The 14410-nt window shown below is 46.0% G+C and overlaps 1 protein-coding gene across 5 annotated transcripts in view; it reads left to right on the top strand.

Annotated features, from left to right (window-relative positions):
• The first annotated feature begins 1287 nt into the window (after window positions 1-1287).
• Window positions 1288-14410, top strand: part of LOC140385838 (protein spire homolog 1-like) — a 310369-nt gene continuing 297246 nt past the window's right edge. Inside the window, exon 1 of one of the 5 annotated variants that reach the window (XM_072468412.1) lies at window positions 1288-1845. In XM_072468412.1, coding sequence (XP_072324513.1) covers window positions 1578-1845 — 268 coding nt within the window. In that variant the 5' untranslated portion in view covers window positions 1288-1577. The remainder of the gene's footprint in view (window positions 1846-14410) is intronic. The other 4 variants (XM_072468413.1, XM_072468414.1, XM_072468416.1 and 1 more) reach the window with 4 other exon arrangements.

Here is a 14410-nt window from a genome sequence, read left to right as displayed (position 1 = left end):
GATTTTGAGGAGAAATCCACAGACATTTGGTTCAGAGAGGAGTATGTCTTCCCACAGTCACCTTGTGTGCTTAAAAGGGACTGTGTAAATGAGCTTAAGATGTACTTTGTAATCTGTGTTACTCGTAAACCTGTGTGTAATTGTTAAGCTAAAGGGGGAGCATCATATTATAATCCAATTTTACAGTGTTTAATAATCTGTTTTCTCATTGTTAAAACTAATTAACAGTCCTATGGCTCTGTTTCTCCCCATTTTATTTTAAAAAGTAAACAATTGTGATCTTTTGAGCCGGGTTCAAATCTGGGATCTTCCCATCCAGTTATAACATTAACTGGGATCATAACACTACAGAAGCAGATCAGAGGCAGGGAATTCTGTGGCGAGTAACTCACCTCTTGACTCCCCAAAGCCTGTCCACCATCTACAAGGCACCGTGGGGCAGCATGGTAGTATAGTGGTTAGCACAGTTGCTTCACAGCGCCAAGATCCCAGGTTTGATTCCCGGCTGGGTCACTGTCTGCGCGGAGTCTGCACGTTCTCCCCGTGTCTGGGTGGGTTTCCTCCGGGTGCTCCGGTTTCCTCCCACAGTCCAAAGATGTGCGGGTTAGGTGGATCCGCCATGCTAAATTGCACTTAGTGTCCAAAAAGGTTAAGTGGGGGGGTTACTGGGTTACGGGGATAGGGTTGATACGTGGGCTTGAGTAGGGTGTTCTTTGTAAGGGCCGGTGCAGACTTGGTGGGCCAAATGGCCTCCTTCTGCACTGTAAATACTATAAGTCAGGAGTGTGATGGAATATAATCCAATTGCCTGGATGAGCGCAGCGCCAACCCTCAAGAAGCTCCACACCATCAGCTCAACATATCAGCAGCCAAACCACCACCGTCAACATTCACTTCCTCCATCACCCTCCACCACAATGCGCTGGCCGCAGTGGGTACCATCGACAAGGTGCACTGCTGCAACTGGCCAAGACTTTTTCGACACCACAATCCAAATCTGCGACCTCTACCACCTAGAAGGACAAGCCCCCCCCCCCCCCCCCCCCCCGCCCGACTTGGAAATATATGGCAGTGCCTTCACTCTGGCTGTGTCAAAATCCTGGAACTCCATCCGAAGAGCAATGTGTGTGCCCGCATCGCATGGACTGCAGCTGCTCAAGAAGGCAGCTCACCACCACATTCTCAAGGGCAATTAGGGATGGGTAATAAATGCCAGCGACGCCCGCATCCTGTGGATGGATAGAAATTGAAACGGAAAGCAGGCGCAAGTGCAGCAAGGGAATGAGGCGAGAACTCGACGGGCGTTTAGACCACGCGGCGGAATCGCTCTCTTGTCTCCCAGGCATTGAGAAGCGAGTCATATGATTGGGTTTAATCAGAAGCCGCTGGAAGAGGCTGGTCTATGGGTGTGAGTGAGAGACAGAGGAGCTGCTGATCATACTGCAATGATGATGAGGCAGTGGCTGGAGAAGATGGTGCCGGCTTTATTCCTGCTGCCGATGGTGTAGGGGCTGATTCTGTGTTGCAATCCGCTCCAGACAGACAGACACAGGCAGACACCCTGCTTGTCCGGGGCGATGGCAGAACAATCCCCGGCGGCGGCGGCGGAGCCGGACTGCCAGGAGCTGAGCCTGGAGCAGATCCTGAAACTTTACAACCAGCCCCTGAACGAGGAGCAGGCTTGGGCCGTCTGCTACCAGTGCTGCAGCAGCCTGCACCGCCAGCGCCGCCCTCCTCCCCCTGCACAGCCAGCCGGCGACCGGCAGCCCTGCTGGGGCAGGCTGAGCGGCGCCAGGGCTGTCATCCTGCACCGGGATGGCAACATCAGCATCCGGGGCGACCCAGGTAAGAAATGTGGCGGAACAATAACAACAATAACAGCCGGGAGAGCTGGGCATAAATCACCAACCCCTGACTGAGGAGGGGGTATTCCAGGCGGTTGATTGAGAAACCCATTGTGTGTGTGTGTGGAGGGGCAAAATACACTCACAGCAAGAGGGAAGCAGGGATGTGTCAGGTCAGAGAAGGAATGTTGTGTCAGGATAGCCGGCTGCCCGGGATGGGGATGGCCCGGAGGGTCAGTGAGCCCCGGACGCCGGGGTTTTGGAGATGGTGGCAAAAAGGAGACAGGGATGGAGGCGAGAGCCGGTGCGAAGAGGCTGATGATGGGCGGTGGAGTCAGCGACAGACAAGAGGCCTGGGCTTTTTTTTTGGGGGGGGGGGGGGTACATCTGGGAGGTGGAATTAAACCAAAAATAAAAAATCTTTTTTTTTGTCAAAAAAAAGTGAAGGATTGGAAGAAAAGAGCCCCTCCTGAGACAAAGTCTGAATAAATGATTATAATATATTGTGTGTGTGTGTGTGTACAGCAGACAGGATTGCGAGGGAGACTCAATAGGGTTTCATTGCGACAGGAAGATTGCTGGTCTGGTAGCTAGCTCAGTGCAGCCTGGGATAAACAAGGTGGAGAGATGGACAGAGAGCAGCACAATAATAATGATTCAGGAGGAAAGAGCGAGGAATAGATCAGTAATAAGCAGGATAATGCCTGGGTGGGAGAGAATGTGTGTGGGGGAGGGGGAATGGGGACAGCAATCATGGATTTTAAAAAGCGCCAATTCGGTCATTAGCAAAATAATAATTTTATTCAAATAAGTATGTCGGAAAAGGGAACGGTATGGACCCACCACAGAAATATTTTAAAAACCCAGTGGATTATTCAGTCATCTTGGTTGGAGGGAACAAGAGGCCCCTTTATGGTCACGACCATTAATTTCCATGGGATAAACAAGTAGGATCCAGGCCAAACATTGGCATTCCCTGGAATAAAACGGGAGTTTGACTCCTTCGGCCAATGACGGGCTCTTGATCATAATTATTATTAACAACACTCTGTCAGGCAGCCAGAAGTGGGAAAACATTGGCTGAGAGCTGGGTTTTTGGCAGCGTCGCAAAGTGCCTCACAGGGGCGGGAGGGGGAGAGATAACAGGACGGGGAGCAGTCTTGGGGTGTTTAGGGCTGCGGTGGGGTTGCTGACCGAAGTCCCCTCACGTGGGGTTTTTTTTAAAGGAAGATAGCAAGCTCTGAGCCCCCTCCAGAGTGGTGTGCTCTGCTGCTCAAGGTGGGGATGGGTGAAGGGAGGGAGAGGTGTTCAAAGAGGCCAGAGTTGGAATAGCATTGGACCTTTTGAGCCTGTTCTGTGTTGTTCCGTGTTTTCACCTACTTCCAACAGCATTACCTATTTTATCATCTCTTAATGCCCTCAAACAAATTTGGTCTTGAAAATTTAAATTAAACCAGCTTTTGTGGGAGTGAGTCCCACTCTCCATTGAGGGGGAAACTGTTTCGTGATTTCATTCCTCCAAGGTCCAAGTCTAATCTTTGAGATTATGCCCCCTTGTTCTGGGTTTTTATTTGTTCATTGATTTCGACATTACTGGAAAGGCCAGCGTGCATAACCACAGAGAAGGTGATGGCATTCTGCCTTAGCGGCTATTTCAGAGGGCAGTTAAGAGTCATCCCCATCACTGTGGGTCTGGAGTCATGTATAGGCCAGACCAGGGAAGGATGGCAGATTTCCTTCCCTAAAGAACCAGATGGGTTCCTAAAACAATCCAGCAGCTTCATGCTCACCGCTACTGATAATAGCTTTTTTAAAATATGAAATTTTATGTAACTAACTGAATTCAATTCGGTAGCCGCAATAGTAGGATTTGAACTCATATATATTCCCAAATGAGTCCAAAGTTTTTGCACTGCTAGTCCACTGTGCTGCCATCTGTGTAAGTTAAGCCTCTACGTCCGTGTACTGACCCGAGCGAAAAGTCCTTAATCTGATCACCCTACACCTTTTTAAAATCAAGGAAATAAACGGCAGATTTATGCAATCTGTCTTCATAACTGAATGCTCTGGTGTGATTTGGGAAAATCTGTCTTGATGCTCTTTTCAAAACCTGGGATGGAAACCACCAACTTCTGGAGCTTATCTGAAATCCAAATTTCATTCCATTCCCACTTGTTTCCATGTTATGTGCATTACTTTTTCTGATCTCGGGCACTGCTCAGTGGGCACAGCATGTTCGTCCACCATATCAACAGATTGCAGGTTCAAGTTCCACTCTGGAGATTTGAGCACGTCATTTATGCTGCCACCACAATGTAGTGTTAAGGGACTGCTGCATTGTTAGAGGTGTTAGCTTTTGCATGAGATCTTAAACCATTTAAATTTAAATTCCTTGAACATGTTCAGAATATCTTTCGAGAACAATATGTTTTAGAACCAAAAAAAAAAGAACTGGCTGTATTTGATTCAGTGATGAGTAACCACATAGAATTATTTGACAATTTGATAGCGATGGAGCAGTTCACAAAAATTTAGTATAAAACAATCAAATTTGATATTAAGGGCCAGAAGCTCGAGTCGGGAAATTTTCAAACTCAGCAAACGGTTTATTTTAAGAGTCCCCTTGTCCACCATAGTTTGTTCCGGGATGAGAAGGGGCCAGGTCCACCACCTGCAGAAGAAGTTCAGAGGCGGCATGAAGGAAGGCGAGAGCCGAGGCGGCTGCTTAGAAGGTCCATCCCTTTCTCTGAAGCTTTGGCCCAATTGTATAAAATGCCTTCTAGCCCTCACTGCTCATCTCATCCATTCCCATGCCTCCTCAATCACCAGTGCCAACCCCATGTCCCCCATAGCATCTCCATGCCCTCACATAGCCTTATGCTACCACCTTGTACTCTGCATGACAGATTCACAGTCATTCACATAATAGCTACCTTGGGCAGATGCAAAACTATTCAATAACCACATCAAAGACATCTGAACCTTTAATAACCCCTTTAAACTGTCAATCAATATGTGAACTCAGCCATCTGCTGAGATAAGTAGTTTGGGAGTTTTTGAAAATCAGCCAAGCATTCATAATAGGCTCAACTGTAATAACAATCTTTGGGAAATGTCAACAGTTATTGAAACTGCAGGGGACGATGCCTAATCTTTTTGTAGGGTACATCAGGTGACCTCTTAACCACTGAACTCCAGCAACCAGTGTCTTTTTTTTTTACCCTTAACTGAAAGTTGCAGCCTTTTTTTCATTTTTAAAGGGTGGGAGATTTAAATAACTTCAAATCATCATACTTAAACAGACCTTATCTGGCCTTCAAGAGTGTTCACACTTCCATAAATTTGACTCGCGCACTATGGGTTATGGCTCTTGAAACAGTGCAAACTCGGCACCCATTTCAAATGCCTCTGCTGAGTTTGGGTTTCTTGCCTGTGTGATTCACGTCCTGCCCCCTTTCTTCTGCTGGCAAATATGGGTGGGACATTATCATCTGGGATCCCATCTGCCATTTTTAAAGCGCTCCAAAGTGAGCCTGGCTCCGTGAAAATCCAGCCCCAAGTCTGACATTGAGAATAGCGAGTCATCAACACAGGTGTTAGATTTAAGTAAGGCAAATGAAATTTAAGTAAACTGGTTTAAACTGTTACTGGGTAAATTCACAGGTAAAAATTGGGGATAAGAAATATTCAAAGAGATAGTTGGTATGGAATTTTTAAAAAGTACATACCCCTAAAAGGCAAAGACTCCATGACCAACAAATGTGCTAAGAGACAATATCAAGTCAGAAGAAAACGTTATGCATGGAATATATAACATGCAAGAAGTGGTAACCATATTCTTTCTGGTGGATGCAAGAGATCCCCATGATCTATTTGAACACGAGCAAGGGAAATATCGTGTTATCCCAGTTAATATTTATTCCCAATCAACTTTACTAAAATGAATGATCTGGTTATTTGCTGTTTGTGGGAACTTGATGCGTGCAAATTAAATACGATTTCCTCCACCGTAACCGGGACTACACTTAAAAATATTTCATTATTTGCAAAGCATTTTGGGACATCCTGAAGTCATGAAAGATGCTACATAAATTCAATTCTTTAACACACTCTTTAACCACGGATATTTTATCCCCTTCATCTGTAGTGCAAACCAATATGGGGGAGGGGGAGCGGGATTTTCCAGAAATTCTTGCTTGAAGTCAATGGATTTTTGCACTTCTGTCAAATATTCTGTCCTGCCCATGACTATTCCTGCGGGGGCAGGAAAATTAACAAGTCTGCCATTTTCGTATTAACCGTTATAACCGAGTCTGCATTAGTCTTTATTGTGCCTATGTTCTCTTTTCACACTCTCTCTTAAACCCTGCACTTGTAATGTTTATTTCAATTTTGCTCCTTTCACTACTTTCTTTGTATCCCTTTGTTGCTTTTTCCACTTTCCCCATGGATATCATATATTATTTGTTCCTTGCATTACTTTTTCTTCTGGCTTGATCTTGGCTCATTTGTTTAACAAGTGGAGCCTTTGCCCTTTAAGGGCATACTGACTATTTCCATGAGTAATTCCCATTCCCACTGTTGAGCTGTAGCTTTACCCAATAACAATTTGAATACATTTTCTTAAATTTAGTTTGCCTTATTTAAATTGAACGCCTTAGTTGATGACTCTTCCTTCTTACTGTCGAACTGAATATCAAATTCAATTGTTTTACGGTAGCTAATCACAAACTGTTCCATTGCTGTCAGATTGTTAAGTAATTCTCTGTTGTTAGTCACGACTAAATCCATTGTAGCCAGTTCCTCTTTTGGTTCTAAAACATTTTGTTCTAGAAAACTACTCGGAATATTTTCAAGGAATTTAAGCGAGGTGGCTGTGACTTGGTGGGTAGCATTCTTGTCTCTTGAGTTAAAAGGTTGTGGATTTACCATCTACACCAGAGACATGAGCATCCAATCGACGTTGACATTCCGGTGTGTTAGCGAGGGAGTGTTGTTCTGTTGGAGATGCCACCTTTCCAGTGACACCTCAGACCAAGGTCCCGTCTCCTATCTCAGTTGTCGGGGGTGGGGGTCTAGAACCAGGGGGCTCAGTCTCAAAATAAGGGGTAGGCCATTTATGACTGAAAGAGGACAAATTTCTTTACTCAGAATCTTTGGAGTTCTCTACCCCAGAGGAATGTGAGGCCTAGTCATTGAGTATGTTCAAAACTGAGATGGATAGATTTCTAGTTATTAAAGGTATTAAAGGATGTGGAGAGTGTGCGGTAAAATGTCATTGGGGTAGAAGATCAGTCACAATCTGGTTGAATGCTGTACCAGGCTCGAGGGGCCGAATGCCCTACTGCTTCTCCTATTTCCTAAATTACTCAGTTCCAATACTGATTTATGCTTCTAACTCACTTGTTATATTCATTTTCATATAGAACGCTGCTCTGTATAACTGCCCGTTTGGCTGGTCATTTTATTACACTTTTTCACTTAAAATGATTTTATTTCCCATCCTCTAGTTAATTTAGTTATCCCTCTATTGCCCTACTTTTCCCCGAGGAGGGGGAAATGCTGCAGAGGTAAGGAAAGGCAAGGACAAAGAGGTACTTGTAGTTGAGGACAAGGATTTAGAAATTAACAGCGAATGATTGAAAGTTGGTAAGGAGAGGTTGTTTGATCAGTGGGACTAAATATTGATGGAGTACTGGACAAGGTACGGAGAGCAATGATCTAACAAGTTGAAGTGGGTGAATGATAGGGTTTGGCAAGCTGGCATGGAGACTTTTGGCGTAAACAAGTCTTGTCGCACCTTGGACAGGGACCCAGATTCTTGGTCTCTGAACTCCTCCATTCAAAGCTTCTCATCCTCTTATTTAAATTATTTTGTGGCCTTGCATCCTTCCTATTTGCAGCCTGACTGTTCTATATGATCTCCTTAATTTTGGCCAACTCCCTTCATGTCAAACCCGAACCTCCATTCTCCAACCTCCCAGACCTACCCTGCCATGGGACCCCCAAAGCTTACCTTGCCGTGCGGTCCCAGGGTTTATACTCTGACATCTTGACGCGCTTTCTCTTCTGTCCACTGCAGCTCCTGTTGTACAAATCAGACTGGCCTGCAGCTCCTAAGGTGGGACCTCCCGCCGAGTGAAGGTGGCAATCCCGCCTGACATCCTTTGCCACTCATTAAAGTGTGAAAGGTTTCAGAAGGCTTTTGATAAAGTTCCCCACAGGAGCTTAGTTAGCAAAATTAAAGTACATGGGATAGGAAGTAACGTATTGGCATGGATTAAGGATTGGTTAACAGGCAGAAAACAGAGAGTAGGAATAAACGGGTCATTCTCGTGTTGGCACACTTTGACTAGTGCAGGGGTCAGTACTCGGGGGGCCTAGCTGTTCACAATAGATATCAATGATTTAGATGCGAGGCCAAGGTGTAACATGTACAGGTTCACGGATGACACATAAATATAATGTGCAAAAATGTGAGAGGAGCAATAGATGCGCAGAGTATTTCTTAACTGATAAAAGATTAGAAAGTGTAGATATACAAAGAACAACACAGCACAGGAACAGGCCCTTCGGCCTTCTAAACTTACGCCGATCACGTATCCTATCTAGACCAACCGCCTGTATCCTTCTATACCCTGTCTGTTCATGTGCCTATCCAGATGAGTCTGAAAGCTCACTAACATATCTGCCTCAACCATCTCACTTGGCAGTGTATTCCAGGCCACCACCACCCTCTGTGTAAAAATAAACTTCCCCTGCAAATGTCCACTGAACCTTTCCCCCCTCACCTTGAACCTGTGCCCTCTTGTAATTGTCATTTCCGCCCTGGGAAAAAGCCTCCAACTGTTCACCCTATCTATACCCCTAATAATTTTATAAATTTCTATCAGGTCGCCCCTCAGCCTCCTTTTCTCTAGGGAGAAAAATTCCAGTTTATTCAATCTCTCCTCACAGCTAATACCCTCCATACCAGACAACGTCCTGGTAAAGCTTTTCTGTACTCTCTCCAAAGCCTCCACGTCCTTCTGGTAGTGTGGTGACCAGAATTGGGCACCGTATTCCAAATGTGGCCTAACCAATGTTCTATATAATTGTAACATAATTTTCGAGCTTTTATACTCAATACCCCATCCTATGAAGGCAAGCATGCCATATTTCATAGAATTTATAGTGCAGAAGGAGGCCATTCGGTCCATCGAGTCTGCACCGGCTCTTTGAAAGAGCACCCTACCCAAGCCCACACCTCCACCCTATCCCCATAACCCAGTAACCCCACCCAACACTAAGAGCAATTTTGGACACGAGGGGCAATTTAGCATGGCCAATCCACCTAACCTGCACCTCTTTGGACTGTGGGAGGAAACCGGAGCACCCGGAGGAAACCCACGCACACACGGGGAGAATGTGCAGACTCCGCACAGACAGTGACCCAAGCCGGGAATCGAACCTGGGACCCTGGAGCTGTGAAGCAATTGTGCTGTCCACAATGCTACCGTGGCTTTCTTCACCACCATTTCCACCTGTGCTGCCACTTTTAAGGATTTGTGGACCTGCACACCCAGATCTCTGTGTCTCTATGCTCCTGATGGTTCTGCCATTTATTTTATAGCCCCCACCTGAATTGGAACTACCAAAGTGCATCACCTCGCATTTGTTCGGGTTAAATTCCATCTGCCATTTCTCTGCCCAATTTTGCAGCCTATCTATATCCTGTTGTATTCTCTGACAATCTTCATCACTATCCGCAACTCCTGCAATCTTAGTATCATCCGCAAACTTGCTAATCAGACCCGCTACGTTTTCTTCCAAGCCATTTATATATATGTTGCAGACAGACCTCCATTCGGAAAAACACCCTTCTACTGCTACCTTCTGTCTTCTATGGCCAAGCCAGTTCTGGATCCATGCAAGTGGATCTGGGTATTATTGTTAATCTATCTCTGAAAACTAAAGTGGAGGTACACCAAACAATTAGGAAGGCTAATGGAAAGTTAACCTTTATCACAAGAGTATTTGAGACAGGAGAAGCAAAACCTTCATTCTATTGTAAAAAAAACCTTGGTTAGACCGCATCTGGAGTACTGTGTGCAGTTTTGGTCACCTAACCTTAGGAAAGATATTGTTTCCATGGAGAGAGTGCAGTGAAGGTTCAGCAGACTTGTTCCGGGGATAGTGAGGGTCTCTTTTATGAAGAGAGATTGGGCAAGCTGGGCCTGTATTCGTGAGAGTTTCGAAGAATTAGAGGTGGTCTCAGTGAAACCCACAAAATACTTAAAAGAATAGACAGGGTAGATGCAGCTAAGTTGTTTCCCTGGGCTGGGGGAACCAAGACCAGGAGACACCATTTTGGAACGAGATGAGGTGACATTTCCCAGAGAATTGTGAATCTTCGGAATTCTCTACCTCCGAGGGTTGTGGAAGCTCAGCACTGAGTATGTTTACCGCAGAGATTAACCGATTTTTAAAATTAATGACATAAGGGGATATGGAGGGAGTGTGGGGAAAAAGGCTTTGAAGTGGATAATCAGCCATGATCACATTGAATTGCAGAACATGCTTGATGGGCTGAATGACCCATTCTTGCTGCTATAGAACATAGAACGATACAGCGCAGTACAGGCCCTTCGGCCCACGATGTTGCACCGAAACAAAAGCCATCTAACCTACACTATGCCATTATCATCCATATGTTTATCCAATAAACTTTTAAATGCCCTCAATGTTGGCGAGTTCACTACTGTAGCAGGTAGGGCATTCCACGGCCTCACTACTCTTTGCGTAAAGAACCTACCTCTGACCTCTGTCCTATATCTATTACCCCTCAGTTTAAAGCTATGTCCCCTCGTGCCAGCCATTTCCATCCGCTATGTGCCGAGGGTGCTCACACAACATAGAGCACAACCATGCCAACCAACACCCGCACCCACACCCACACCAGTACAAGCATCACCGTGTATCGGATGAGCATTGTCTCACACACACACACATTCCACTCCACCAAAAGGATCATGCCTTTTTCCCAGGCAATTGTTTGAATTCCTGATAATGTGTTTCATCGTTACATTGCCAAATCTTGAATGAGATGCTGTCAGACATAAATCCTGTTCTGGACTAAGAGACCAGGCACATTGCATGCTGTACACCGTTATTTGAGCTGCCTTAAGTCAAAAACAAGAATGCAGACTGAAGCAGTTGGATACAGAGACTAAGCAATTTAATTTTCACGTAATTCTGTGTGTGCAGTGTGCTGCAGAAACCGGAGAATAATAACATACTGACAGTATGTGCTGATGTGTCATGGGAGGAGCTGTTATCATAAGTAACAATTAACATTACTGACAGCTCGCAGTTTACATTACTGAGACAAATCTGTAATGAAAAGTCCACTCAATCATCAGTGACTTTCAACATAACATCCCATTTCATCAAGCCTTTATTTGTATAACACTTGCCTTTTCTATCAGCTTGGAATCTAAGGAAGTTGCTTGTCTGTTACAATGCCAGCAGCGCGGGTTCAATTCCCGTACCGGCCTCCCCGAACAGGCGGCGAAATGTGGTGACTGGGGGCTTTTCACAGTAACTTCATTGAAGCCTACTTGTGACAATAAGCGATTATTATTATTATCATTATTATTATTATACACACATTGCAAAAACACAGACAAGCACACACACTAACACATGCACACATTCGCACAGCCCCCCCCCCCCCCCCACACACACACACACACCAACACATATACACACAGAAACAAGACAAACATACACACAAGGATTTACAGGCACTCCCACACACATGCACAATGCGCACACACATACGCAGTCATTCAAATCTCTAATGCAAGTACCAAGGCTGAGAGATCCTGCTTTGTGTGTGGTTTTGTGTTAAAGGATGTAATCTAGGCAGACACCCCAGCCCAGTACGGGGGGGGGGAGGTTGTCACTGCATTGTCAGTGGTGTCGGTTTTTAGACATTGTGGCCCCATTCGCCTTCCCAAATGGTTGTAAAAGTAACAATGATTTTTACTGTATTTTGTTTTGTTTTGAAGGAATGCAGATGTCCTGGTGCAACGAGATTGGACATTGCACAAAGTGCAGCCAATGAATCCTCTGAATGGCATCACCGTGGGGCGGCACAGTGGTTAGCACCGCTGCCTCACAGCAGCAGGGACCCAGGTTCAATTCCGGCCTTGGGCCACTGTCTGTGTGGAGTGTGCACTTTCTCCCCGTGTCTGTGTGGGCTTCCTCCGGGTGCTCCGGTTTGCTCCCACAGCCCAAAGATGTACAGGTTAGGTGGATTGGCCTTGCTAAATTTCCCCTTGGTGTCCAGCGATGAGCAGGTTAGGTTATGGGGTTAAGGGAAATAGGGAGGGGTGGTTGGGTGACTGGATATAGGTAGTGCTTGTTTGATGAATTGGCGCAGACCCGATGGGCCGAATAGCCTCCGTCTGCACTGTAGGGATTCCATGATTCTAGGAAGAAGCCTACTTGAATCAGGCTGGTGTCTAGACCATCCTGTGGGAAGCCCTAATCAATATGGCGGTGGATTTCAAACACGTAGTGGGTAGCAAATTTAACTCGACAACTCCTCTCTTTCTGCAAGTCCAACATATGATCATCTCTTCTGTGCTGTAATCCATTTCCTGACTTTGTTTTTTGCAGGGCATGATCTTTGGGCTCACCTCTCTGTCCACCCTGCACTCATTCCGTTCCCTTCCTTATCCCAGGCTCTTTCAGGCAGGGAATCATTCAGGATCCAAGTTATTTTTCACTCTGTCTGTCGAATCTCCCTCTACTACTGTTCTGAACTCTTTAAACCCCCACCCAGTCCACTTTGTTGCCTTTTCCCCCGAGGTTGCCACCCTTAGAAATTACTGTGGCAAGACTGTGGCCTGAGAGAATCATTGCATTTCATTCCTACATCATCCAAGTTCTCTTCATACATAGAAAATAGGAGCAGGAGGAGGCCTCTTGGCCCTTCGAGCCTTCTCCGCCATAAATCATGATCATGGTTGATCATCCAACTCAATAGCCTAATCCTGCTTTCTCCCCATAGCCTTTGATCCCATTCTCCCCAAGTGCTATATCCACCATGATTGGCACCATCTTCTAAACCTTCTATCAATCTGTCTGTCTGAAACAAAATCTGTGCCTGATTATATCCTCCAAACAGCACACTGTAAAATCACAGCTGTACTGCACTCAGGGTATAGAAACTGGAGGAGGGCATTCAGTCCCTTGAACCATTCAGTGCGATTATGATTGATTTGTGACCTAACTCCATGTACCTGCCCTTCGCCCATATCCATTGGGTAACAAATTTTGAGCAATCTCCGCTTCAAAATTAACAAAATGTATAAATTTATTTTGCCACAGTTGTTCCTTTTCTTCTTTTAAAAAAATGTATTTAATTCCAAACATATTCAAAAGAACAAAGACATAACCAAATCCATAAAACATTCTCCACACATCACAGTTCACAGTTTGTGCAAGCTTTCCCCCCTTTTCACCCCCCCCATGATGAACAATTCCTCAAACATGGTCATGAACTGTCCCCATTGTGTCTCAAAGACCTTCGCTGATCGCCCTCACCAGCCCCACCTCCCTCCACCTCCTATACATGCCATCCGTCTCCCCCGGTTTAAACATGGTTCCCACAGTGGCAGCACCGACGTCCCTTCCATCCTATAATGTCTTCTCAACTGATTCCACACCCTCACCGTGGATTATACCCATGAGCTTTCCGTGTACCTCCTCGGTGCCAGCGGAAGCACCGCCGTCATCATGGTCCTCAGACTGGACCCCCTACAGGACTCCTCCTCCAGCCTAACCCCCCTCTCCTCCCCATCACCTCCACATTCGCAGCCCAATAGTAGTGCAACAGATTTGTTAACGCTACCCCCCCCCCCTTTCTGCCGCTGTAGCAAGGCCCTCTTCACCGTAGGTACCTTCCCCACCCAAATAAACTCCGAAATCGCTGCATCAAGTTTCTGTAAAAAGGCCTTCGGGATGAAGATCGAGGGGGTCTGGAATACAAACAGGAACCTTGGCGAGACGTTCATTTTTACCACTGGGACCTTCCCTGCCAGTGTCCGGTGTAACATATCCCATCTCCTAAATTCCTCCTTTACCTCCTCCACCAAGTTTGTCAGGTTCCATTTGTGCCTCGCCGCCCACTCTCGTATCACCTGAACCCCCAAATACCTGAATCTGTCCCTGGCTACCCTAAATGGCAACACCCCAAGATTGGCTCCCCGAGCCCGGACCACGTACAGCAGGCGCACCCACGCTACAAACTTCGGCCCAAACCTAAACCGTCCCAAAATCTCAAATAGGTATCGCCACTCCACCCGGTCGAAAGCCTTCTCCGCATCCATAAAGACCACTACTTCCAATACCTGTCCCTTTGACGGGGTAATGTTACTGGAAAGCTGCCTGCCCTTTATGAAAGTCGTTTGGTCCTCTGCGATCACCCCCGGAACGCATCCTTCCATCCTCGCCCCACTAACTTAGCCAACGCTTTCACATCCGTGTTTAACAGTGATATGGACCTGTATGACCCA

This window comes from Scyliorhinus torazame, chromosome 11 (genome assembly GCF_047496885.1).
Source record: "Scyliorhinus torazame isolate Kashiwa2021f chromosome 11, sScyTor2.1, whole genome shotgun sequence".
Classification (NCBI taxonomy): Eukaryota; Metazoa; Chordata; class Chondrichthyes; order Carcharhiniformes; family Scyliorhinidae; genus Scyliorhinus; species Scyliorhinus torazame.
The sequence above is the reverse complement of the archived record's forward strand: the minus strand, read 5'-3'. Positions and strand labels throughout refer to the sequence as shown.